The 24,835-nt window shown below is 46.1% G+C and overlaps 1 protein-coding gene across 1 annotated transcript in view; it reads right to left on the minus strand.

Annotated features, from left to right (window-relative positions):
- The window catches only part of adam19b (ADAM metallopeptidase domain 19b), a 145,570-nt gene that overhangs the window by 54,656 nt on the left and 66,079 nt on the right, over positions 1–24,835 (minus strand). The window contains exons 4-7 of the mRNA XM_078231651.1: positions 13,989–14,067; positions 11,235–11,311; positions 3,974–4,163; positions 3,064–3,129 (exon numbers count right to left, since the gene is read on the minus strand). Of these exons, the coding sequence (XP_078087777.1) occupies positions 3,064–3,129; positions 3,974–4,163; positions 11,235–11,311; positions 13,989–14,067 (412 nt within the window). The remainder of the gene's footprint in view (positions 1–3,063; positions 3,130–3,973; positions 4,164–11,234; positions 11,312–13,988; positions 14,068–24,835) is intronic.

Genomic DNA, 24,835 nt, shown 5'->3' on the forward strand with positions numbered 1-24,835 from the left:
ATTAAATCGTGTCACCAAAGCAGGCCACAAGGTAGCAAAAGGTTCACATGGGTGGAGTAGGGATTAATGCCAGCAGGGAACTTGAAGCTTTATTCTTCATTTGGCTGTGCAATTGATGAGCTGGGAGTATCTGCTGGGGGCAAAGCTGAATGATTCGTTCATTCTCTAGCATGGTATGGGGTTCAAACCCTGTGATCCACGGACTCAGGGCCACAGTGATGCTTCAGCAAGGGAATATCTATGAATAGGTCAGGAATTCAGAGGCAAGGGTGATTAACTGAGTTGCTGAACTCTGCAGGTGGAGATGATGTAACAGTTATCTTGTGCCAGCTCTGTGATTGGGAGAGGGGTCACTGTTTGTTCACTGGCCATCAGACGAAGACAAAGCAAAATATGGCAATGATTTTCATTGACTAGCCCGCCGACACTTAACTGGCCAAATCCAGGTGTGGAGAATGGCCCATGAGGGCAAAGTATCAAAGAGCTTGCAGACCTGCGCCCAGCAAGATCGAAGAGGTGGAATTGGGGGAAATTAATTTCTACCTTCCATATGGAAGGCAAATGACACAATCCAGAACACAAGGGCTTATTATATGGCTGTTTTTCTCTCTTCACAGATGCTGCCAGTCCTGCTTAGTGTTTCCAGTACTTTTTGTCTTTATTGCAGAATTAGAACATCTGCATTATTTTGTTTTTACATTTTATATGGCATCAGGTAAACATGGAAAGCGAAAGTTAACTTGCATTGCCAGAGGCACAGTGGGATTTCTCTCTGAGTGTAATGTTACAGTATCATAACAGTGGCTTCCATCCATCCGTAGATGATGATTGACAGGCAACAAACCATTCGTTTCAGATGGGTGTCATATAGTGCACTTTTGTGGATGGCAATGGGACCAATCATTGAGAGGCAGTTACTGCCACAAGTGCCACTCATGGAGTTATCTGGTATCATTACGGGTTGCTCTTTTCAATGTTGGCATCTGTTGCCAAGCCACTGGACACTGTGGGGGTACATGCCAGCCCCAGGAGGGGTTGCCATTTTTCTCTGTTGTCAGCTGGTGACTCCCAGGTTGATAATCGATGTTTGGTCCTTCATGTCATGTTTGCAAGTACCCTTGAAGCAGAGCTTTGGGCTTCCTCCTGGTATTCTGGCTCCACCTTCCTCACCATACAGAAAGTCTTTGCATAAGCAACCGTCTTCCATCCTACGGAGCTGCCAGAGCCAACAGAAACACCTCTGTTTGCTGAACGTTAACAAACTTGGGCGCTCTGCCTTTGAGAGAGACTGCCACATTTGTGACTTTGTACTGCCAGGATGTATCTGGAATGCACCACAGACACTGAAGATGGAACTTGCTGAGTTTCTTTTCTTGATCATCTTCTCGGGCAGTCCCTCGAGATCCATGCTTTCTCCTGTGCTATCTCCACCCACCGCAGGTCGCAGGATTTTGCTAGATCTCGTCTTCAGCCGTCTGTACAGCTGCTTTCTTGCTCGAGTTGAGGTGCTGCTTCAGGTTCAGAAAAGCCTTGTGATGGCAGTTTATCAGCTCCTGAATGTCTTGGTCATTCTCATCCAAGAAGTCTTACTGTTTCCTGCTCAAGTAACCAAGAGTCCTTGCACAGTTGTTGATTATGGAGGCCTTGAGGGCAGATCAGACGCTGTGAACATTCTGTGTCTCTGGGTTACCAGGATTGTCCTCTTTTTGTCCACTCTTCCAGGTGGTGGTTACTGCCTCCAGGTCCTCTTTTCACCTTCTCGGTTATAGTTTCCCTTTCCTGACAGTTGTAAGTTGTCCATGTTTCACAACCATAGAGTAAGATTATGGTGTGCACGCTGCTCAAGGGGACCAACACCTTGTGTAAATAGTAAGCTTGCCTCATTCTTCTTCCTCCACCTTCACTGCTTCAAAATCAAACTGGAGGGACTGTGATGATCTTCTTTCAACAGAAGAATGGTAGTTAATTAGTGACCTGTGAGTAACATTGTGGAAATCCTTGCATTTAAAATGTATGAGATTCTCCATGTATGGGATTCTCCATGTATGGGGTCTGTTTCGCCCCAAAAAATTCTAAGTGCCGAATTCGGGTAAAAATTGGAGTAAATCCCACTGTTTTTTTCAGTGGGATTTTCAAAATGAATCTCCCACACACTGTGCGCTGCAGAGTGCACAAGCGTGAGCCTCATTAAAAGTTCTGGGCGAGGCCTATTCCCGCTGGAAAGGTTAGCAGCATAGCACTGAGCGGACCACTGTGCACGCGCCGATCTGTCAGAGTGGAGATTGACGCATGCGCAGTAGCCCCGCACTGCCAACCTCCTGATCGCTGGCAACGTGACCCCCCCCCCCCCCCCCCCCCCCCCGCACCACCCGATCACTGGCCTCCCGGACTTGTCCAGGCCAGCCTTGACCCCCTCCCCCGCGGACCCAACAGCCTCTACCCCTTGGCAGACCGACACCCGCTCCCCACCCTGATGTCCAGTCCCGATTGCTCACCTCCCTCCCTCTGTCACCAAGCCTGAGTGCAGAGTGGCAGCAGGACCTCCACACCCCCACCGATCACACCCCCAGAGGCCCTGCCCTCCCCCCTCACCCGCATTAGGCCCTGCCCTCTCCTCTGGCCACACCCCCTTGGCATTGCCAATTACACTCACATCCCCGAATGAATGAAAAAAACATGACAACAGATGGCTAGGAAACTCCAAATGGAAATTCACCTCTGAAACTCTTTAGGGGATACCCAATCAGCAGTATGGTTTCAAATCTCTCCCTATTTATCATCATAATTGGGTAATGGGAATAAAAACGGCCTGCAGATTCACGATCACCTGTTTTGCCCAGACCCAGATCCAACCCCAATGAGTATTCTCCTGCTCCACCTCATTCCCTCTCAGGGCCCCAAAACTGGCACCTCCCACCATCTTCCTACCCACTCCTTAGCCTGATTTATTATACTTTCCTTCCTTTACAATCTGTGTGTGTGAGGAGCCTCAACCATTCGCCTAGACCTGTCAGTGAATAAAACAAATGATTGAAGTCTCTCACAGACCATAAAGAGCCTTACCTCAGCATAATCAGCCACTAAATACAGCTCCACATACTTCATATCCTTCACCACATCTCTCTTTTCCTGTGCAGAGCAAATGTAACACTTAGAGCCATTCAGCACAATCTACAATATCATGTCCAGATGTGAATCTGTGTAATGTCACTCTTGCAGCACGGCAGCACAAAAAAAAATCAATTCAACGTTAAAACTGGCACATGTCCTAGTCTGAATCTGAATTTAGTTCATTTCAGTTTTAATGGAAGTTTTCAGCCTCCTTAAAGTGGATGAGTTAAGCAATTGGCTCAAATAATGGAAAGAGAATTTTGGATAATGACAGACTTCAGGAGGATTTACTTTGGTGGAATGGGCAGACATGTCATAGAATTCCTACAGTACAGAAGGAGGCCATTCGGGCCATCGAGTCTGTACTAACCACAATCCCACCCAGACCCTATTCCCATAACCCTACACATTTACCCTGCTAATCCCCCTGACACTAGAGTTAATTTAGCATGGCCAATCAACCTAACCCGCACATCTTTGGGCTGTGGGAGGAAACTGGAGCTGTGGAGGAAACCCATGCAGACACGGGGATAAAGTGTAAACTCCACACAGACAGTGACCCAAGACAGGAATTGAACCTGGGTCCCTGGCGCTGTGAGGCAGGAGCGCTAACCACTGCGCCGCCCATGTGTGTGTTCATTTGCCACTGTCCCTCAGGGTATCATTTGGCACCAAATGTTTTGTTTTTAGAATTTAGAGTTTTTTCTACCTTATCCATTTGAGATTTCTCTGCATAATGGTGGTTTAAGATTGGAGACTGATCAATGTTAATGTGTGAGGTTCAATAACTATCCATCCGAGAGGGCAGGTTTTAGATCTTGAGTGTGCATCTTAACGAGATTGGGTTTTGTGTTATCCTTACCCGATGATGTGCTGGATGAAAATGCCTGGTGAAACCTTCGACCCAGTTTTCCTCGTGTTTGTTCTGTTGATGTCCACAGGTCCCGCTTTTAAGCTTCAGGTGCTCAGCCCTGTAGATTAGGTGCTGGTCGAGATTGTCTTCAAGGGGTTGCACCAAGTAGCTGAGGTTCGCATTGAGAATGATCAAACCCCTAGGGCAAGAAATATCATTTAGGTAATATACCTTCCATTGTCAGAGAGCAATTTGTTGACTTTGCATTGCCTCATGGCATTGCAGCCTATAGGATGAAAAACTAGGTGACAATATGAGTTAGATGTGAACCATTCAACTTTGGAACCTGAGCTCAAATCCAACTTCCACTGTTTGCCAGTGTAAGGATCCAATGTGAAGTGAATATGGGCAGTCTCAACGCACCTTCTGGTAGCATAACCTCCCTTACCTCCATCGCAATGCTATTTGGCATTAAATTGGCCATCTCATTCAGACAGGTCTACGGTCTGAGGAATGGATAGAAGGTGGTTTGATGTGAAACTGCTTCCTGGAGCAAGAGTACAAAATGGCTGGTGGAGAATCTTACACTCTGCCCAACATTCTTTTCCTCCGAGGTCAATGGAAAAGAGCATAGAGTGAGGTGTATAATAGGCTATTGCCTGTTCCGCACCACTATACCAACATCAATCCCATCCCCAATGTGTCAATGATGCCAAGAGGTTCTGAGGTTGAGACTAAAACAAACCGCCAGGACAAAAGGCTTGTCTAACAATGCCTGATATTGTCCAAAAGCAAGCAAAGTGTCCCATTTCCCAAATCTAACATCTCTCACCTTACAACACAGAAACAGGCCCTTTTGACCCATCACCCCTGTCCAGTTTATTTCTCTAGCTGTCTCCAGTTATTTCCTCACAATTAGTCTCCAAATGCATGTCCAGTTGTCTTCTGTAAATTCCTACGGAATAAGTTTCACTCTGTGCATTCCAGATCTTAACTCTTTGTAAGAAAAAAAATCCTATCATTTTCTTCTAAATTACTTAAAATCTATGCCCCCTGATTACTGGCCCACAGTAAACAATTTCTGCTTATTTACTCCATCAAAATCCCTCCTAATTTTGAATCCCTTCATTACATCTCCCCTTAGCGTCCTTGTTGTAAGGAGAATAATCCCAGCTCCTCATCGTCAGGAACACAAGGGCATGACTGATGTTCTGTCACTGTGAGGGAATGCCAATTGATGAGCTGGCAGCCTTGCAAAGAAGTGGCTCTGGAGTGAGCATCCAGCCTTTCAGTGGAATATGGGCACAGTTGTCTAAGCAGCATAACGTGAAGCTATCTTATGAGAGCAGGAAGCCATAGCGAGGTTGCAATAAGTGAGATTTATTTCATTTACAGGAGTTGTTGCATTACATAGGTGATTGCCACCTACAAGTGCCTCACACCTTTGCCTATGCTGCACAACTTGATCTTCTTGATTTTTCTAACCCTTCCACTTTGTCTTGGTGTATCCCCAGGATTCACAGCGGAGGTGGAGGCAGCCTGCTGTCTACCATGTCCTGTTGTCTGTGATGACCTTGGTGGGCATCCTCTGGAGGGTTGACCCCGAGAGGGCCCCAGCCTGCTTTCAGCAGCACGAGTGCAGTGGTGCCACCCTTCTCAGTCTGTGAGTCTGGAGCTGAGAGAGCAGTCAGATGAGCTGGACGCTCCCAGAGTCTCCTGGGTGGAAGGCCCCAGGCTGTGTACCAGCTTCTCCTCCTCCTTATGAGTCCCCAGAGCTCCTGGTTTTTCCCTTGGGAGTGAGGGGCAGCTGGAGTGAGGTCAAGAAACCCCATCATCCTCTGGTGTTGGCACTTGTGGATGTCCACAAGTACTTACACCTGGAATTCATGCCCTGCACCATGGAGTGCACCTCATGCACCATGGAATTAATGCCTTCCACCAGCGCAGACAGAATCTCGCATTAAGGTCTCCATTGCGTCTGCCACCCTCGCAGTGTTGACCGGGCTGCCTCGGAGTGCCGACACAATCTCCTCAGATTGAAGACATTGGGACTCCTCATTTGGTCTTTCAATCCAGGGGGTGTAGCTGACATCACTTCCTGATGTTCCCTTTGCCTTTGGAACTCCAGCAACTGAGGCATGGCCAGGTCGAGAGGCACATCATAACTGGGCCTCAGCAGATTCCTGGTCTCCAGCAGTTCTCCGAGTGTTGACTTGCGGATAGCGATGAGCATTGTCAGGCAATACAGCAGGATATAGATAGGTTGGAAAATTGGACGGAGAGGTGGCAGATGGAATTTAATCCAGATAAATGCGAAGTGATGCATTTTGGAAGAAATAATGTAGAGAGGAGTTATACAATAAATGACAGAGCCATCAAGAGTGTAGAAACACAGAGGGACCTAGGTGTGCAAGTCCACAAATCCTTGAAGGTGGCAACACAGGTGGAGAAGGTGGTGAAGAAGGCATATGGTATGCTTGCCTTTATAGGATGGGGTATAGAGTATAAAGGCTGGAGTCTGATGATGCAGCTGTATAGAACGCTGGTTAGGCCACATTTGGAGTACTGCGTCCAGTTCTGGTCGCCGCACTACCAGAAGGACGTGGAGGCGTTAGAGAGAGTGCAAAGAAGGCTTACCAGGATGTTGCCTGGTATGGAGGGTCTTAGCTATGAGGAGAGATTGGGTAAACTGGGCTTCTTCTCCCTGGAAAGACGGAGAATGAGGGGAGACCTAATAGAGGTGTACAAGATTATGAAGGGGATAGATAGGGTGAACGGTGGGAAGCTTTTTCCCAGATCAGAAGTGACGATCACGTGGGGTCACGGGCTCAAGGTGAGAGGGGCGAAGTATAACTCAGATATCAGAGGGACGTTTTTTACACAGAGAGTGGTGGGGGCCTGGAATGCGCTGCCAAGTAGGGTGGTGGAGGCAGACACGCTGACATCGTTTAAGACTTACCTGGATAGTCACGTGAGCAGCCTGGGAATGGAGGGATATAAACGATTGGTCTAGTTGGACCAAGGAGCAGCACAGGCCTGGAGGGCCAAAGGGCCTGTTTCCTGTGCTGTACTGTTCTTTGTTCTTTGCAACACTGTTAACCATTGTGCCACCTTTGATCTGCATATCCAAAAATTCATCAGAGCTGTTGTCTGGGGTGGGCTCCTGTGCCTGGCCGGAAGCACTGGGATGCTCCCCTCATCTGCCTGCAAGAGAAAGGAGATGCAGTGCTGGCACGTGACGATAGAACAGACAGGACTCACGCTTGCTGTAACGTATGATGGTTCTGGGTCCTCACTTGGTGTTTTGGTACCCACCTCTCCCTCAGCGAGGAGCGATCATCTTCTCTTGCTCGCCAGCTGGAGGGCTTTCTCCTCAAATCGAGAGAGGATTTTAATCTCAGGCATCCCTCCACCTGTCTGTGATCTCTCCCTCTTGTTGTGAGCTAACTTGTCCCGCATGAAAACAGATGGAGAGAGTGTAAGCAGGCTGCGTGCCAGGGCAGATGCTAAGGATGCCTGGCGTGTGTGGGTAGTAAGTGGGAGCAGGGATGAAGAGATGAGCTGCTGGGGAGATGAAGAACTGTGTGGGAGAACAAGTGGTGGTTTCCCTTCAGGTAGCACAGAGTGAGCTCCTGGTGGATGTGTGAGTGGGTGAATGGCGGAATGTGGAGAGTAATGAGCAGAGTGACTTACCCTGGCTGAATAAAGGAGCACATTCATGATCTTGCATCATCCTCTGCAGCGAGCTGGCACTTACCCAGTGCTGCCACCGCCACCCATGCGGGTTTGGTGACCTTGCCCAAGGGACTCCTCACCATCTACAGGTATAAGGTGTGACGACTCTCTCGAGCATTCTGGTGAGGGAGCCCTCTGAGAATCTTGAAGCAGACCTCCTTGCAGCCATTGGCCGGGAAGTGCTTGGGCGACTATTAAATGGAGCACTCCGGTGACTGAAGCACTCAGCTGATGGCGGGGCAGGAGAATCAGAGGCCGCCCACATGGAGGTGGAGTGAAACACGTGCTGCCATTTTCTTTTCTGAGATCCTAAAAATGCGACACAAAAACCTGCCAACGCCGCCAACGGGCTAATCACCTCTTTCCCCACCCAAAACCATACTGAGCCAAGGAAATCAGAAAATTCCGCCCAGTGTCAACCTAAATTATTTGCTCAAGTCTCTGGAATGGTCTTTGAACCCACAATCTCCTAATTCAGATTTTCAACTGCTGCCCATTTGTAAAACTAACTTTGCAGATCAACATCTCCTTATACCAAATGCCCAATTTTTCATTTCCACCAATCACAGCTTCTGTCCTATCCAGCCAAACCGCAATGTCAGACTTGTACCCAGGGAGAAGTTGGAAATCCATTCAGTCTTTGCTGGTGCTGTTGGCTAAAGGATAAACATTTGCAAAGGCCTCAAGAGAACTTCCCTATTCTTCTTCGCCTTACACCACAAGATCTTTAACATCCACCTGAAAGGACCTCAGTTTAACATCTCACACAAAGGGCAGTACCTCTGACAATGCCGCACTCCCACAGAAGTGCAGCAAAGCCTTTTTTATTCATTCTTGGGACATAGGCGTCGCTGGCTGGCCAGCCAGCATTTACTGCCCATTCCTAGTTGCCCTCGAGCATTACAGGGGGCAGTTGCAAGTCAAACACATTGCTGTGGCTCTGGAATCAAACGTAGGCCAGACCAGGTAAGGACGGCAGCTTTCCTTCCCTAAAGGACATTAACGAACCAGATGGGTTTTTCCGACAATCGACAATGATTTCATGGTCATCAGTATATTCTTAATTCTAGATATTTTTATTGAATTCAAATTTCACCATTTGATGGCGGAATTCGAACCCGAGTCCCCAGAACATTAGCTGAGCTGTTGGGGTAATAGTTGAGCGATAACACCACTCGACCATCGCAGGCTGCTAGGCTGGATTATGTGCTCAAAACTCAAGAGGAAGTGCACAAACCCACAATCTTCTCACTCAAGAGGCACGGATGATACTGTTGAGCTACTGTTTCTGTCAAAGGCATTGTATTATTGGCGTGAGGTCTTCACAGTAAAGATAGATAGTTCAGATTGGAACTGTGTGTGATGTTAAGAAAAGCAATTTGGCCTTGTGAAACAAAAGTCAAACACAAAACCTTTGCAAAAGTTCTTGAAGAACAAAAACCTCCACCTGCACAAAATCTGTTCCCTTGTTTCCATATAAACATTAGTGAGCTGCTTTGTTTGACCTTGTCAATAAATCCATTACAGGAAGTTCATTGTTTTCATCCTGGGACCTGTCCTGTGGCCTTCCTTCAGAGATATAAATAGAAAAATCCCTTTTTAAACCGACCTTAGCCATCAAACTCCTGAACATCTGCTTAAATGATCCCCAGCTGCTTCCATACTCCTAAGACCTCATAATTGCTCCATCAACACAGCAATCTTCACTTTGAACACAGCTTTGATTTGCCGCATGAGACATTAATGGCACTGGTTGCCAGGTAACATGACTCAAGTTTCCAGCTATTTAAATATGAAACAGATCCTATTCCAAGTGAGTCCTGTTCACCAATAACTAAACGTAGATATTAGGAGTTGTTAGCCGATGGAGTTTAACAGCGAGGTGAGCGATTGCTGTTAGGAGCAATGTAACACCAACATTCACTTGCTCAGTAAAAAGGCTCCTTGACAGAACTATATGGATGATAATTTTCCCTGGACATGTTCATCCCTTTTTCCTTGGAAGGTGTAACTGCCTCTATGAAATGTGATAGAAATCAGGAGCTCACATTCCATAGTCTATTATGTTATAATATTTCAAGACTGGTCTTCAACAGAACAATGCTAGGAACTGTGGCTCTCAACAAAATATTATTGAGTAGTTCTGCCATGGGGAATATGTGAAGGATGACCACTTTGGCAATATTGGATGAATGATTAAAGACGCTGGGTGGAAACCTAACCTGCTGGTGCATGCCACTGGCATGTCTCTCTTCCTGCACACCAGGGTGACTTCAACAATATCTCTTTCTCACGCAGTAATTTGCTTTTCTCCTTCTCCCTGTAAGTTCTACGATCACAAAGGATAAGAGCAGTATGTTGTGAGAGTATCATAATCATGCGGCTCTCCTCCAGGCCATGGACCATACTGGCAAGAATGGATATCCCTGTTCCTTCATCATCATTACTGGAATTTCCTAGGGGAGGAATCAGTCTTGCTTCAATAGTAACACTCTTGTACTGGATTCAAAGATCTGCGCACATGGGTCCAACCATCTTCAGCTGCTTCAATGACCTTCCCTCCATCAGAAGGTCAGAAGTGAGGATATTTGCTGATAACCGCACAATGTTCAGTACCATCTGCAACTCCTCACATACTGAAGCAGCCTAGGCCAAATGCAACAATATCTGAACAACATTCATTGTTGGCTGTTAAGTAGCAAGTAGCATCGATGCCACACAAGTGCCAGACAATGGCCATATCTAGTGAGAGAACCTAACCATCTCCATTTGACATTCAATGGCACTACAATTGCTGAATTCTCCCACAATCAACATTCTAGGGGTTGCCATTGACCAGAAACTGAACAGGAACGGGCATACAAATACTATGGCTACAACAGCAGATCAGAGTCTGGGAATTCTGCGGAGAGTAACTCACCTCCTGATTTCCTAAGGTGAGACATTAAACTAAGATTCCATCTTAGTTCTTTTGCTGAGATAAAAGCTAATGGTGTTTTTTTTTAAAGTACGTGGAATCTTCCTGACTTACCCCTAATCCAATGGCAACAAGAACAGATTATCTGGTCAATTATTGGACCCGGATAATTGGCAACTGGTTGGTGCATTTCCCAACATTCCCTTGACCATGCCTACTGAAAAGAATGCTGTTGTTTGTGAGCCAGTGAAAGGTGCTATAGGAATGCAAGCTTATGAATTTTCCATTGGAAGATATCATAGGAGCACCATCATCACTAAGACTGCAGTGGTTCACGGAGAAAATTCACTGTCACCTCAAGGCATCAAGAAATTGTGTAATAATTGCCAACCTTGCCGCTGTTGGCTCATGCCACGTGCAGTGTTTCCCCCTTGCCCCACACCAATCCACATCCCCAACCCCATCGCCACCTCAATCATACCCACACATCTGCTTAACTGAAGGAAAATTTGCTTGTATAATTTGAGTGGCAATTTGCAAATATAACGATGATTTTCTTTAATATTGTGAAGTAGTTTGTCACTCAAGGTTGTCAAATGCATGCATCGGCAATCTTACCGCAGTCCTCTGCACGTGCTTAGTACTACACTGGAGTGCTCGAAACCTTTCACATTGCCATGATAAAAGCAGTGTGCCTGAAACACAAGCAAACAGGTTAATAATGACAAAGCATTGCCTGGATATCATGTGGAACAGCGATTAGATTAGTCCAGCTTACGGCAACACTGGAGAATATGGAATACAATGATAAACATTTTGCCTTCAGTGTTTATGGTCCAGTGAATCTTGGTCATTCATGCAGCAAATCTGCGTGAGTTTCTGTGCATTCACTCTAAACCCTGACTTCCTCCCAGTCCTGTTACTCAAGACTCTTGTGCTGTGAGCCCCAATTCTTGAAGTTTAATGTTGGTGTTCTCTGGCTATCCATGTGATCATGATGTGGAGATGCCGGCGTTGGACTGGGGTAAACACAGTAAGAGTTTTAACAACACCAGGTTAAAGTCCAACAGGTTTATTTGGTAGCAAATACCATTAGCTTTCGGAGCGCTGCTCCTTCATCAGATGGAGTGGAAATCTGCTCTCAAGAGAGCAAAACTCTTACTGTATCCATGTGATGACAGGAATACCTTGCTGGGAAAAGATAACTGAGGTCTGTGCCTCATGACTGAAAAATCTTTGTTCGGCTAGCTTGGATCTGTGCAAGAGGTGGGTTTTAAACTTACCACACCCACTAACATTGGAGCCAAAGCTTCAAATAGTAGAACATCTCTGAACTCTGCGCAGGTGCTGATGAACTGACTTATTGGTAATATATAGAAAATGCACAGAATACAAATCATTTGATCTTTCCCCCACCCCAATTCCTCAACATCTTTGTCCATGTAGTGAATTGAGGCTTCAGCTCACGAAACAGCATTGGACCTGAACTGGAGTGTGTAGAGTAAAGGGTTAACATCAGAGACATATGATGGTAATGCAACATCACATGACTGAGCAGCAAAGATTTGGAGGGAGGGGAATTTCAACCTCATGCAGAGGTCCCAGTATATAGACAGTAGCTCTAAATAAACAGCCATGGTTTTAATAAACTACAGTCTTGAGCTGCTTACTTACCCAAAGAACCCCATCCAGACCCCAAACACATGACAAAACAGAAAGAGGACTAATGATGGATGCACACTTATAATTACGCTCCTCACCACCCCCAACCCCCCCTCTGTCCTCGTGCCCAAGACCTTTCCAGCCTGTGGCCTCAACAGGGTGGCCTTCCAGGCTTCCTCTCCATCCCTGAACTCCTCCTGCTGGCCTCAAAAGTGAGACTGGTCCGGAAATGGACCCTTAGCTGGCCTCTTAAGTTTGATGGAGTGGGCTAGGTCAGGGCAAGGGCAGGCTTTGCTGGCTGTCTGTATTGTGGATAGATCAGGGTGGGGCGGAAGGGAGCAGTAAGGCCACCCCGGTAATTTTACGGGTCCTGCCCCACCCCCACAATGCCCACCAATAGTGACCCATAAAATGCTGCCCATCTGGTGCTTATGGCATCTTGTACATTAATTGGTTGCCAACATCAGTGAACACGGTTCTAAGTATTTCATTGACTGTAAAACATTTTGAGGCATGTTCAGGCTCTGAAAAATGTTACAACAGCCTGGATTTTGCAGTAGGAATCACAGAATCACAGAAACCCTACAGTGCAGAAGGAGGTCATTCGGCCCGTCGAGTCTGCACCGACCACAATCCCACCCAGGCCCTACCCCCACATATTGTTACCCGCTAATCCCTCTAACCTACGCATCTCAGCACTCTAAGGGGCCATTTTTAACCTGGCCAATCAACCTAACCCGCACATCTTTGGACTGTCAGTGAAGAAATCAGAGCTCACTGACACTGTAAATTGGACAGCAACTACCCACCTCCCAACATGTGCACAGTTAAATACAAAAATCAGGATGTGTTATCCACATTGCCTTGCTCCTCCACAAGCGTCACTACTGGTGCCTCACTGAGAGACTCACCATTCAAATACATGCAACAACACAATGTTCAGGTACTTGTAGGCTATATTCCTAGAAAACATTAGGCTTGTCCATTCATGTTCAAGAGAATTTTTAATGGCCTGGCACCAAAAATGTATTTTAACAAATATGGAATCTCATTCTGTCAGGTTTTAATTACTATTAGAAATTTATTAAAAGGGTAAAATACACTTTATAATTTATTTTTCCTCTTTTATCTTTCACTCTTAATCGCATCTTTCCTTCCCATTCCTTAATTTACATTCTGTAAATTCTCTGACTTTGACTTAGTTATTCCAGTTCAAATTCCTGATTTAAGTTCTGCACGTCTCAGTGTGAGAATTCTTCAAGATAGATTAAGGAGACACACCATTGCTTTTCCCATTCACGCAAGGTCCAAATCCTCCATGGCCACACTGGTATTTCTAATTACCAAAAGTCACAATGCAAGAAAGTGTGTGCGAAGAGTAATGGGAAGTGAGCACCGTCCATTCGCCACTGACCTCAAAATCTAGGCCAATGATACAAGCTGCTTCTTTTATTTAGCTTGGTAGATTTTTAAAACTAACCTCTCTCGTGACTGTTTCCGCTTTATAAGATGCAAGACCATACATGGTATTTTGGATATCTGAGGACAACCGTACCAGTTATTTACATGGCACAGCTCAGCAATGTGCTGTCAAATGATTAACAATAGGTAACACTTAGATCAGCTCCAGCTTCTGCTCTCTCAGATCACCCATTGTAGCCACCTTGTATCCAGTTCTTCCCAGTCACATACAACATTTCACAGACTTACCTTGTGGTCAGGGTAGCTGGTTCTTTGCTCTCCAGTCTGGCTGTAGTGAGTCTCAGCATAACTCGAGGCCATCAGTTCCCTGCAAAAGACAGAGTTAGGTAGCCCCATTTCACACCTCAGTAAACCTGACAGATTTTTAAGACTATCAGAATTCACTTTCAAATATTCCAACTCACTAATCTATCGAGATGTAAAACATGATTTTTATCAAGAATGTTCAGCTTTACATAGAAACTGCAGCATTGGAGCAGGACATTCAACCAGCAGCTCTATGTCAGTTTTTATACTTCACACAAGCTTCCTTCACTTTATCCCTTGCTACCCTTCTCCCGTGTTTGAACATCAAGGCTGGAATTCTCTAACCTCACCCGCAACTGGGATTCTCTGGTCCCACTGCAGTGAATGTTTTGGCTGGCGGGACAAACGAGATCGGAGAATTCTGGCCCAAATTTCCCCTCAAGTACGTTAATGTTATTTACTTCAAACAGTCCACAAAGCAAGAATTACACATTCTCACTGTTAGTGGCTATTTCATTGTTGTGTCCACTTGTCTGGACTCCCCCACTAGTGGAAAGATTTGAAACTAGTACTAGGGGGCATGGCCTCAAAATAAGGGGGAGCAGATTTAGGACTGAGTTGAAGAGGAACTTCTTCACCCAAGGTGTTGTGAATCTGTGGAATTCCCTGCCCAGTGAAGCAGTTGATGCAACCTAGTTGAATGTTTTTAAGGCAAGGATAGATAAATTTTTGAACAGTAAAGGAATTAAGGGTTACGGTGAGCGGGCGGGTAAGTGGAGCCATGATCATTAAAGACCAGCCATGATCTTATTGAATGGCGGAACAGGCTTGAGGGGCCAGATGGCTTACTCCTGTTCCTAGTTCTTATTTTCTCCACATTCACCCTATCAATCTCCTTCGCTATTTCAAAGAGTTCAAAGCTCTCCTCTTGGGCATATCTTTCCAGCGAGAACAGCCCCAGCCTGCTCAATCTTTTCAGTTAGTTGCACCCTCTCGTTTTTTGTATCATTGTTGCAAACATTCTCCAGTGCCTCAATGTCCTTTTTCTCAAATGGAGACCACAGCAATTTTCGTCCTTGTTTTCAAATCCTTCTGAAATTCTTCTAGTACCTCTGTATTTTTGTAAATCTCCTCCAGCCCCACAACCCTCCAAGATATCTGTGATCCTCCAATCCTGGCCTCTTGAGCATCCCCTGTTATTGCTCCATCATTGGTGGCCATGCTTTAAGATGTCTAGGCCTCCTTTACTCAGGGTAGAGTCATAGAGGTTTACAACATGAAAACAGGCCCTTTGGTCCAACTTGTCCATTCTGCCCCATTCTTTAACCCCTAAGCTAGTCCCAATTGCTCACGTTTAGCCCATATCCCTCTATACACATCTTACCTATATAACTGTCTAACTGCTTTTTAAAAGACAAAATTGTACCCGCCTCTACTACTATCTCTGGCAGCTTGTTCCAAATACTCACCACCCTCTGTGAAAAATTGCCCCTCTGGACACTTTTGTATCTCTCCCCTGTCACCTTAAACCTATGCCCTCTAGTTTTAGACTCCCCTATCCTTGGGAAAAGATGTTGTCTATCTAGCTGATCTGTGCCCCTCATTATTTTATAGACCTCTATAGGTTCACCCCTCAGCCTCCCACGCTCCTGAGAAAAAAGTCCCATTCTATCCAGCCTCTGCTTATAACTCAAACCATCAATTCCCAGTAGCATCCTTGTAAATCTTTTCTGAACTCTTTCTAGTTTAATAATATCCTTTCTATAATAGGGTGACCAGAACTGTACACAGTATTCCAAATGTGGCCTCACTAATGTCTTGTACAACTTCAACAAGACGTCCCAACTCCTGTATTCAGTGTTCTGACCAATGAAACCAAGCATGCCGAATGCCTTCTTCACCACTCTGTCCACCTGTGACTCCACTTTCAAGGAGCTAAGAACACGTGCCCCGAGATTTCTATGTTCTATAACTCTCCCCTACCGTTAACTGAGTAAGTCCTGCCCTGGTTCAATCTACCAAAATGCATCACCTCGCATTTATCCAAATTAAACTGCATCTGCCATTCGTCAACCCACTGGCCAAATTGATCAAGATCCCGTTGCAATCCTAGATAACATTCCTCACTGTCCACTATGCCGCCAATCTTGGTGTCATCTGCAAACTTACGAACCATGCCTCCTAAATTCTCATCCAAATCATTAATATAAATGACAAATAACAGTGGACCAGTACTGATCCCTGAGGCACACCACGGGTCACAGGCCTCCAGTTTGAAAAACAACCCTCTACAACCACCCTCTGTCTTCTATCATCAAGTCAATTTTGTATCCATTTGGCTACCTCACTCTGGATCCCGTGAGATTTAACCTTATGCGATACCTTGTCAAAGGCCTTGCTAAAGTCCATGTAGACAACATCAACTGCACTGCCCTCATCTACCTTCTTGGCTATCCCTTCAAAAAACTCAATCAAATTTGTGAGACATGATTTTCCACTCACAAAGCCATGCTGACTGTTCCTAATCAGTCCTTGCGTCTCTAAATGCCTGTAGATCCTGTCTCTCAAAATACCTTCTAATAACTTACCCACTACAGATATGAGGCCCACCGGCCTGTAGTTCCCAGGCTTTTCCCTGCAGCCCTTTTTAAACAAAGGCACAACTTTTGCAACCCTCCAATCTTCAGGCACCTCACCTGTGACTATCGATGATTCAAATATCGCTGCTAGGGAACCTACAATTTCCTCCCTAGTCTCCCACAATGTCCTGGGATACACTTCATCAGGTCCTGGGGATTTATCTACCTTGCTGTGCTTTAAGACTTCCTGCACCTCCTTCTCTGTTACATGTGAACTCCTCAAGACATCACTATTTATTTCCCCAAGTTCCCTAACATCCATGGTTTTCTCAACAGTGAAGACTGATGAGAAATATTCATTTAGGATCTCACCTATCTCTTGTGGATCTGCAAATAGATGACCTTGTTGATCCTTAAGAATCCCTACTCTCTCCCTAGTTACTCTATTGCTGTTTATGTATTTGTAGAAGCTCTTTGGATTCTCCTTTGCAGTGAGTACCTTCACTACACCTCTCTTTCTTGCTTGCCACCTTTAAGACGCTCCGTCTAACAACCTCTTTGGCCAAGTTTGTTGGTCAGCTATCCTAATATTTCTTTAAGATAAAAGCAAAATACTGCGGATGCTGGAATCTGAAACGAAAACAGAAAATGCTGGAAAATCTCAGTAGGTCTGTCACATTCCTCAGGCAGTCCTTTAACAATCTATACCTCTGCTCTGCCATTCGGATCACTTAATGGACACTTTTAGCACCTTCTCAACATTCTGTTTCCTTATTTACATTCTCTTTGTCCTATTCCAAACCACAACCCCCCCACCCACCCCACCACCCTCGTAGTATAACTATCTGCTGATACTCTTTGCTCTCAGTTCTAACGAAGGGTCATCTAGACTCGAAACGTTGGCTCTATTTTCTCCCCACAGATGCTGTCAGACCTGCTGAGATTTTCCAGCATTTTCTGTTTTTGTGTTAAATATTTATTTATGTGGTTTGGTGTCATGCTTTGTTTTACAATGCTGCTGTGAAGCACCTTGAGATGTTTCAACATAGCTATATCGCACCTTGAACAATAGGGGAACCAAGGGTAATGGGGAACTGACTGGAAAGTGGAGCTGAGGCTCAGATCAGCCATGATCTTATTTTTTAAATTCTTTCATGGGATTTGGGTGTTGCTGGCAAAGCCAGCATTTGTTGCCCGTTCCTAATTGCCCTTGAACTGAGTAGCTTGCTGAGCAATTTCAGAGGGCAGTTAGGAGGCTACTAGATTGTTGTAGGTCTGGAGTCACATGTACACCACATCAGGTATAGAATCAGAGAAGGCCAACAGTGCAGAAGGGGGCCATTCAGCCCATTGAGTCTGTACCGACTCTTCGACAGTGCATCTTACCCAGGCCACAACCCCAGTTATTTACACTAATCCCCCTAACCTACACTTGGGACACTAAGGGGCAATTTATCATGGCCAACCAACTTAATCCACATATCGTGGGTGGCATGGTGGCACAGTGGTTAGCACTGCTGCCTCATGGCGCCAGGGACCTGAGTTCGATTCCCGGCTTGGGTCACTTCCGTGTGGAGTTTGCACATTCTCCCCGTGTCTGTATGGGTTTCATAGAATCCTACAGTGCAGAAAGAGGCCATTCGGCCCATTGAGTCTACACCAACCACAATCCCACTCAGGCCCTATCCACATATCCCTACATATTTACCCACTAACCCCTCTAACCTATGCATCCCGGGACACTAAGGGGCAATTTAGAATGGCCAATCAACCTAGCCCGCACATCTTTGGACTGTGGGAGGAAACCGGAGCACCCGGAGGAAACCCACGCAGACATGGGGAGAATGTGCAAACTCCACACAGACAGCGACCCAAGCCAGAATTCGAACCCAGGTCCCCCCTGGAGCTGTGAAGCAGCAGTGCTAACCACTGTGCTACCATGCCGCCCATCTCCGTATTTCCTCCCACAGTCCAAAGATGTGAGGATTAGGTGGATTGGCCATGCTAAATTACCCCTTAGCGTCAGGGGGAACTAGCTAGGGTAATTGCATGGGGTTGTGGGGATAGGGCCTGGGTGGAATTGTGGTCAGTGCAGACTTGATGGGCTGAATGGCCTCCTTCTGCACTATAGGATTCTATGATACCATGATCTTTGGAATGTGGGAGGAAACCGGAGCACCCGGTGGAAACCCGGGGAGAACATGCAAACAAGGGGAGGACATGCTAGCTCCGCACAGTCACCCCAAGCCTGAATTGAACCCCGGTCCCTGGCGCTGTGAGGTAATGGTTACACAGTTTCACAGTGGTTACACTGTGCCACCGTGCTGCCCAACCTGCTGGCAAATTTTTTTAGTGAGTCAAATGGGTTTTTACAACAATTGATGATAGTTTCATGGTCATTATTACTCATATTTCACACTTATTAATTGGATTTAAACTCCATTAGTTATAGGATTTGAACCCACAGCCAAGAATGTTAACTTCCCAGTTCAGTGACATTACCACTGTACCACCATCTCCCCTTTGAATGGCAGAGCAGGATCGAGGGGATTACTCCCTCTGCCACTTTGGGTCATAGAGGTTTACAGCATGAAAACAGGCCCTTCGGCCCGACTTGTCCATGCCGTCCTTTTTTTTTGGCCGCGTTTAGCCCACATCCCTCTATACCCATCTTACCCATGTAACTGTCTAAACACTTTTTAAAAGACAAAATTGTACCCGCCTCTACTACTACCTCTTGCAGCTTGTTATGTTCTTACGTAATAAACTAGGATTCGTGGGTGTTACAAAGACTGCAGTGTCTCCTTTCTTCAGAAGTTCCGAATTCATGCACATGTCCCCAGAGGACATGTGGCACGGTAGCACAGTGGTTAGCACTGCTGCTTCACAGCTCCAGGGTCCCGGGTTCGATTCCCGGCTCGGGTCACTGTCTGTGTGGAGTTTGCACATTCTCCTCGTGTCTGCGTGGGTTTCCTCCGGGTGCTCCGGTTTCCTCCCACAGTCCAAAGATGTGCGGGTTAGGTTGATTGGCCAGGTTAAAAATTGCCCCTTAGAGTCCCAAGATGCGTAGGTTAGAGGGATTAGCAAGTAAAATATGTGGGGGTAGGGCCTGGGTGGGATTGTGGTCGGTGCAGACTCGATGGGCCGAATGGCCTCCTTCCGCACTGTAGGGTTTCTATGATTTCTTTCTATGAATATTTGAGAAGGAGCAAAGGAAGTCTGTGTTGGTGACAGGAATGATGTTTTTCACTACCATTTACTACTAATAGATCATCACTTAACCACTTCCCAGGCTCATGTAATCATGGTGACTGTTACAGACAACTCCCCCACCTCCCCCACTGCCACCACCCCGACCCTGCAAAAGAAAATCTGCCTTTTCTGGTCAAGTCTAAAACAACAGACTTTTGTTTGTCATCACTGTGCACTCTTGTCAATAGCAACATTGTCCACACTCACACACGAAAAATAAAAATCAGTTTGTGTTGTTGCAATACAGACAGGGACAGTAAGTCATTCATAAAAATCAAACTGACTATTAATGCAGTGCCCAAAATTCAGCAGTACAACTCTGCAGTTATTGAAGCATTATGACACTGCAGAACTGACTGAGGAATTCAAGTTCAAGGGAGGATGGAGGGATGATGTGATTGTTCTTTTTGGGGCTTAAAAAAAAGAGTCTCGGTAACGCAGAACATGAGCAATTAACATCTGGCATTCGCTAGCAGATGCCCATGCCACTATTAGACACCTAGGGGGCATTCTGCTACATTCAAGGAGCTATATAAATACAAGTCTGGTTACTGTGTGCATTCATTTTTAGAGGGCTAAAATACAAGAGCAGGGATGTACTGCTGAGGCTGTATAAGGCTCTGGTCAGACCCCATTTGGAATATTGTGAGCAGTTGTGGGCCCCATACCCAAGAAAGGATGCACTGGCCTTGGTGGGGGTCCAGAGGTGGTGCACAAGAATGATCCCAGGAATGAAGGCTTTGTCATATGAGGAGCGGTTGAGGAGTCTGGGTCTATACTCGATGGAGTGTAGAAGGATGAGGGGGGGTCTAATTGAAACTTACAGAATACTGAGAGGCCTGGATAGCGTGGACGTGGAGAAGACGTTTCCAGTAGTGGGAGAGACTAGAACTCGAGGGCACAACTTCTGAGTGAAGGGACGCTCCTTTAAAACTGAAATGGGGAGGAATTTCTTCAGCCAGAGGGTGGTGAATCTGTGGAACTCTTTGCCACAGAGAGCAATGAAGGCCAGGTCATTGAGTGTCTTTAAAACAGAGATAGATAGGTTCTTGATCAATAAGGGGATCAAGGGTTATGGGGAGAAGGCAGGAGAATGGGGGTGAGAATCATATCAGCCATGACTGAATGGTGGAGCAGACCCAATTAGCTGAATGGCCTAATTCTTCTCCTATATCTTATGGTACATTATTGCCTGTAGCTAGGGCAGGGCAGGGCAGGGCATGGCGGTCGATACATTTTGAAAGGAGGGACATAGGCCCATGCTGATGCTGGAAGCCTAGACTCAGTGACTAAACATTAAAGCATTTGTATCCCCTCCCCCCTTTGTAAAGGGAAGTGATCAGGCAAGATGCTTGGAATACAGAGGGAACCTTCAGTGATTCATGTCTAGATCTCTGGGAGAACTTGATTTCTGCTGAGTGGCCTCAGTCCTCAGTGTCCAGAGCTCTAACATTCAGGTTGCATACAAATTGAGTCCAGAGGAACTCCCAGTCATAAGAGTTATAAGCAATTAAAATTCTCTTTGATTGACTTCCCCTGATCCTGCACATCCTGCTCAGCTACACTAAAGGTTAGACTCAGAGATGAATTTTCAATCCAGAAAAAGGATCCCGACATTAGTCCAGGTTCCAACCCTGTTCGCCATCACTGCTGATTGATGGTATTTTGAAGGAAGTGACAAATTAGCAGGCACATTCACCCTGTAGGGGCTATTAGAGGCACGGGCAGCCTGGAAGAGTGTTCTGTTTCTGGAGAACAGCAGAGGGAGTTTAGCCAGCCAGAGAAGGCAAGTGAGATAGCGCAGGAGATGAGCAGCCGCGGTGTGCTCAGAAAGACAATGGTGTGGTGCTTCAGTGATCTTCTGAGGGCTGGCATGGGAGAGTAATGCTACCAACATGGGACATGTCCAGTTCTGGAGTCACCGACGGACCAATAAGCAGAGCAGCCAGAGGCCACGTAGTGCTCAGGAACAATGAGGACGTCTGTGCCCCGCTTTACTCCTGGACAGCGTTCACACCACAAGCACCAGTGGAGGAGGAACCAGTCCAAAGATGTGTGGGTTAGGTTGATTGGCCAGGTACAAAATTGCCCCTTAGAATTCTGTGATGCGTAGGTTAGAGGGATTAGCGGGTAAATATGTGGGGGTAGGGGCTGGGTGGGATTGTGGTTGGTGCAGACTCGATGGGCTGAATGGCCTCCTTCTGCACTGTAGGGTTTCTATGTTTCTATGTTTCAGTGTGGGTGAGCTGCAAGGTGTGGTGAAGGACAGCACCATGTTCTTCAACTTCTCGCTCTTTGTAAGGGAAAAGAGCACACAATGCTCGAGAGAAGCAGTTGTTCTGGTGTTGAAATGGCACATCTCACTATACTGATGACAATACAGAAGACGGCCCTTGAAATTGCAAAGTGGCAGTTCGTCAGAAAATCGGCAGGAGCAAGGTGGGTGAACATCCGAGAGTGGGCGAAAGCACGTTATCCTTTCCATGTGAAGGGGATGGATCTCCAACCTTGTTTCTGTAATCCACGTCAATGCATAAGCAGCAATGGGCCGCTGCAAGTGGCACTCCTCCTCAATAGCCTCCCCCTGAAATACCCTCCAGAACGGCTGTGTGCCAATGCAGCAACTCCTCTTTGCTTCTTCTGGCATGCTGCTTGGCACCTCACTTTGCCCGACATGCCCGCTGCCAAAATCACCTCTGCCTCGGGATGAAAATTCTGTCCAGTGTACACCTCCCTCTATAAGTTGTCCCATCAAACATTCCTCAGTTGATACAGCATGCTCAGCTGCAGAGTTTAAAGGACAAAATTATTTTAAAAATAAACTGAGCAAAATCTTTACGCTGAGCAGAAGGAGGGACTAACATTTGTGTGTTGAAATGGTTTCACAATTGGACAGCTCAAGTCCACCATTATTAGCACAGAAAAGAACAACAAAACGTTATAGTCCCTCTGAGCTAAGGGTGGAGTAAATTGGCCCAGGATTTCTCTTCCCCATAGAGTCATAGAGGTTTACAGCATGGAAACAGGTTCCTTGACCCAACTTGTCCATGCCACCCTTTGTTTTATAACCACTAAGCTAGTCCCAATTGCCCACATTTGCCCGTATCCCTCTATACCATCTTACCCACGTAACTGTCTAAATGCTTTCTAAAAGACAAAATTGTGCCCGACTGCCCCTGGCAGCTTGTTCCAGACACTCACCACCCTGTGTGAAAATATTGCCCCTCTGGGCCCTTTTGTATCTCTCCCCTCTCTCCTTAAATCTATGCCCTGTAGTTTTAAACTCCCCTATCTTTGGGAAAAGATGTTGACCATCTACCTTATCTGTGCCCCTCATTATTTTGTAGACCTATACAAGATCACCCCTAAAAGCCTCCTACGCTCCAGGAAGTCCCAGTTTATCCAGCCTCTCCTTATAACTCAAACCATCAAGTCCCGGTAGCATCCTAGTAAAATATTTTCTGCACTCTTTCTAGTTTAATAATATCCTTTCTATAATAGGGTGACCAGATTCTTCCTGATTTTGCTCCAGTATCCCTCCAACTGACAAGTTGATGTGACCGTCTCAAGAACGTAACTGCCATTGCTCTTTCGCAAGCCAGTTAGAAAAAAGCCATTGAAAGATCAACAAGGCATCTTCACCTCACCACAAGGAACAAGTGAATGCAGCCTGCAGGCCTTAAGCAATTAGCATTCAGATTCATACTGAGCTATGAGTTATTAATCTTTCAGAATGTCTCATAATGTCTGCCATCAAACAATGTTTTGTTCATCTGATCACTGGCAACTAAATTAACTGCGAGTTTATGGTTGAAATGATGTCATTATGGGTCAAATGGTGAAGAATAGTAATGTAATAATCCTACATTCCTAGCAACCAGCTCCAATTGGACTTGCTTAGAAATCTGAAAAAACAGGATGGAGTCATTCTCCTCAACATAAAAGGCAATCATAGAACCCCTACAGTGCAGAAGGAGGCCATTTGGCCCATCAAATCTGCACCAACCACAATCCCACCCAGGTCCTATCCCGTACCCCCATGTATTTACCTTGCTAGTCCCCCTGACACTAAGGGACAATTTAGCATGGCGCACTTAAGCCGCACATCTTTGGCATGTGGGAGGAAAGTGGAGCACCCGGAGGAAACCCACACAGACACAGGGAGAATGTGCAAACTCTAAGGAGGCTTGAGCGGAGTATGGAACGACATAGACTGATTATGATGAATGCCCTTTTTCTGTCCTGTACATTCTCCAATTCTCAAAGCCTGGATCAGTGTTCTTTTGCCTTTTTCTTCTTGAATACTTACATGATAATTCTGTAATTCAGTAAAATGCATTGCCACTGCTGTTCCCTGTTCATAGAATCTACCGTGCAGAAGGAGGCCATTCAGCTCATCGAGCCTGCACCAACAACTATCCCACCCATGTCCTATCCCCATAACCCCACGTATTTACCCTGCTAGTCCTCCTGACGCTAAAGGGCAATTTAGCATGGTCAATCAACCTAACCCGCACATCTTTGGACATCTGTTCTGGTAGGATCAGGTTCCCACACTTTCTATGTTAGTCGGATTTTCTCCTGTGTGTGTTGGTAAATCATAGAAGAGAATGCCTAGTGTGCTGGAGGAGGCCATTCAGCCCATCGAGCCTACAGCGCAGGAGGAGATCGTTCGGCCCATCGACAACAATCCCACTCAGGTCCTATTCCCGTAATCCCACGTATTTACCCTGCCAATCCCCCTGACACTAAGGGGCAATTTAGCATGGCCAATCAACCTCACATCTTTGGACTGTGGAAGGAAACGGGAGCACCTGGAGGAAACCCATGCAGACACAGGCTGAACGTGCAAACTCCACACAGACAGTGACCCGATGCTGGAATTGAACCTGGGTCCCTGGCACTGTGAGGCAGTGGTGCTAACCACCATGTCACCCTCAAATAGAGTTTGAGGCCATCATGGTGACTCAGTTAATTAAATTGGTGCGCTGAGGGTTG

The sequence above is a fragment of the Mustelus asterias genome, chromosome 16, assembly GCF_964213995.1.
Source record: "Mustelus asterias chromosome 16, sMusAst1.hap1.1, whole genome shotgun sequence".
NCBI classification, from domain to species: domain Eukaryota; kingdom Metazoa; phylum Chordata; class Chondrichthyes; order Carcharhiniformes; family Triakidae; genus Mustelus; species Mustelus asterias.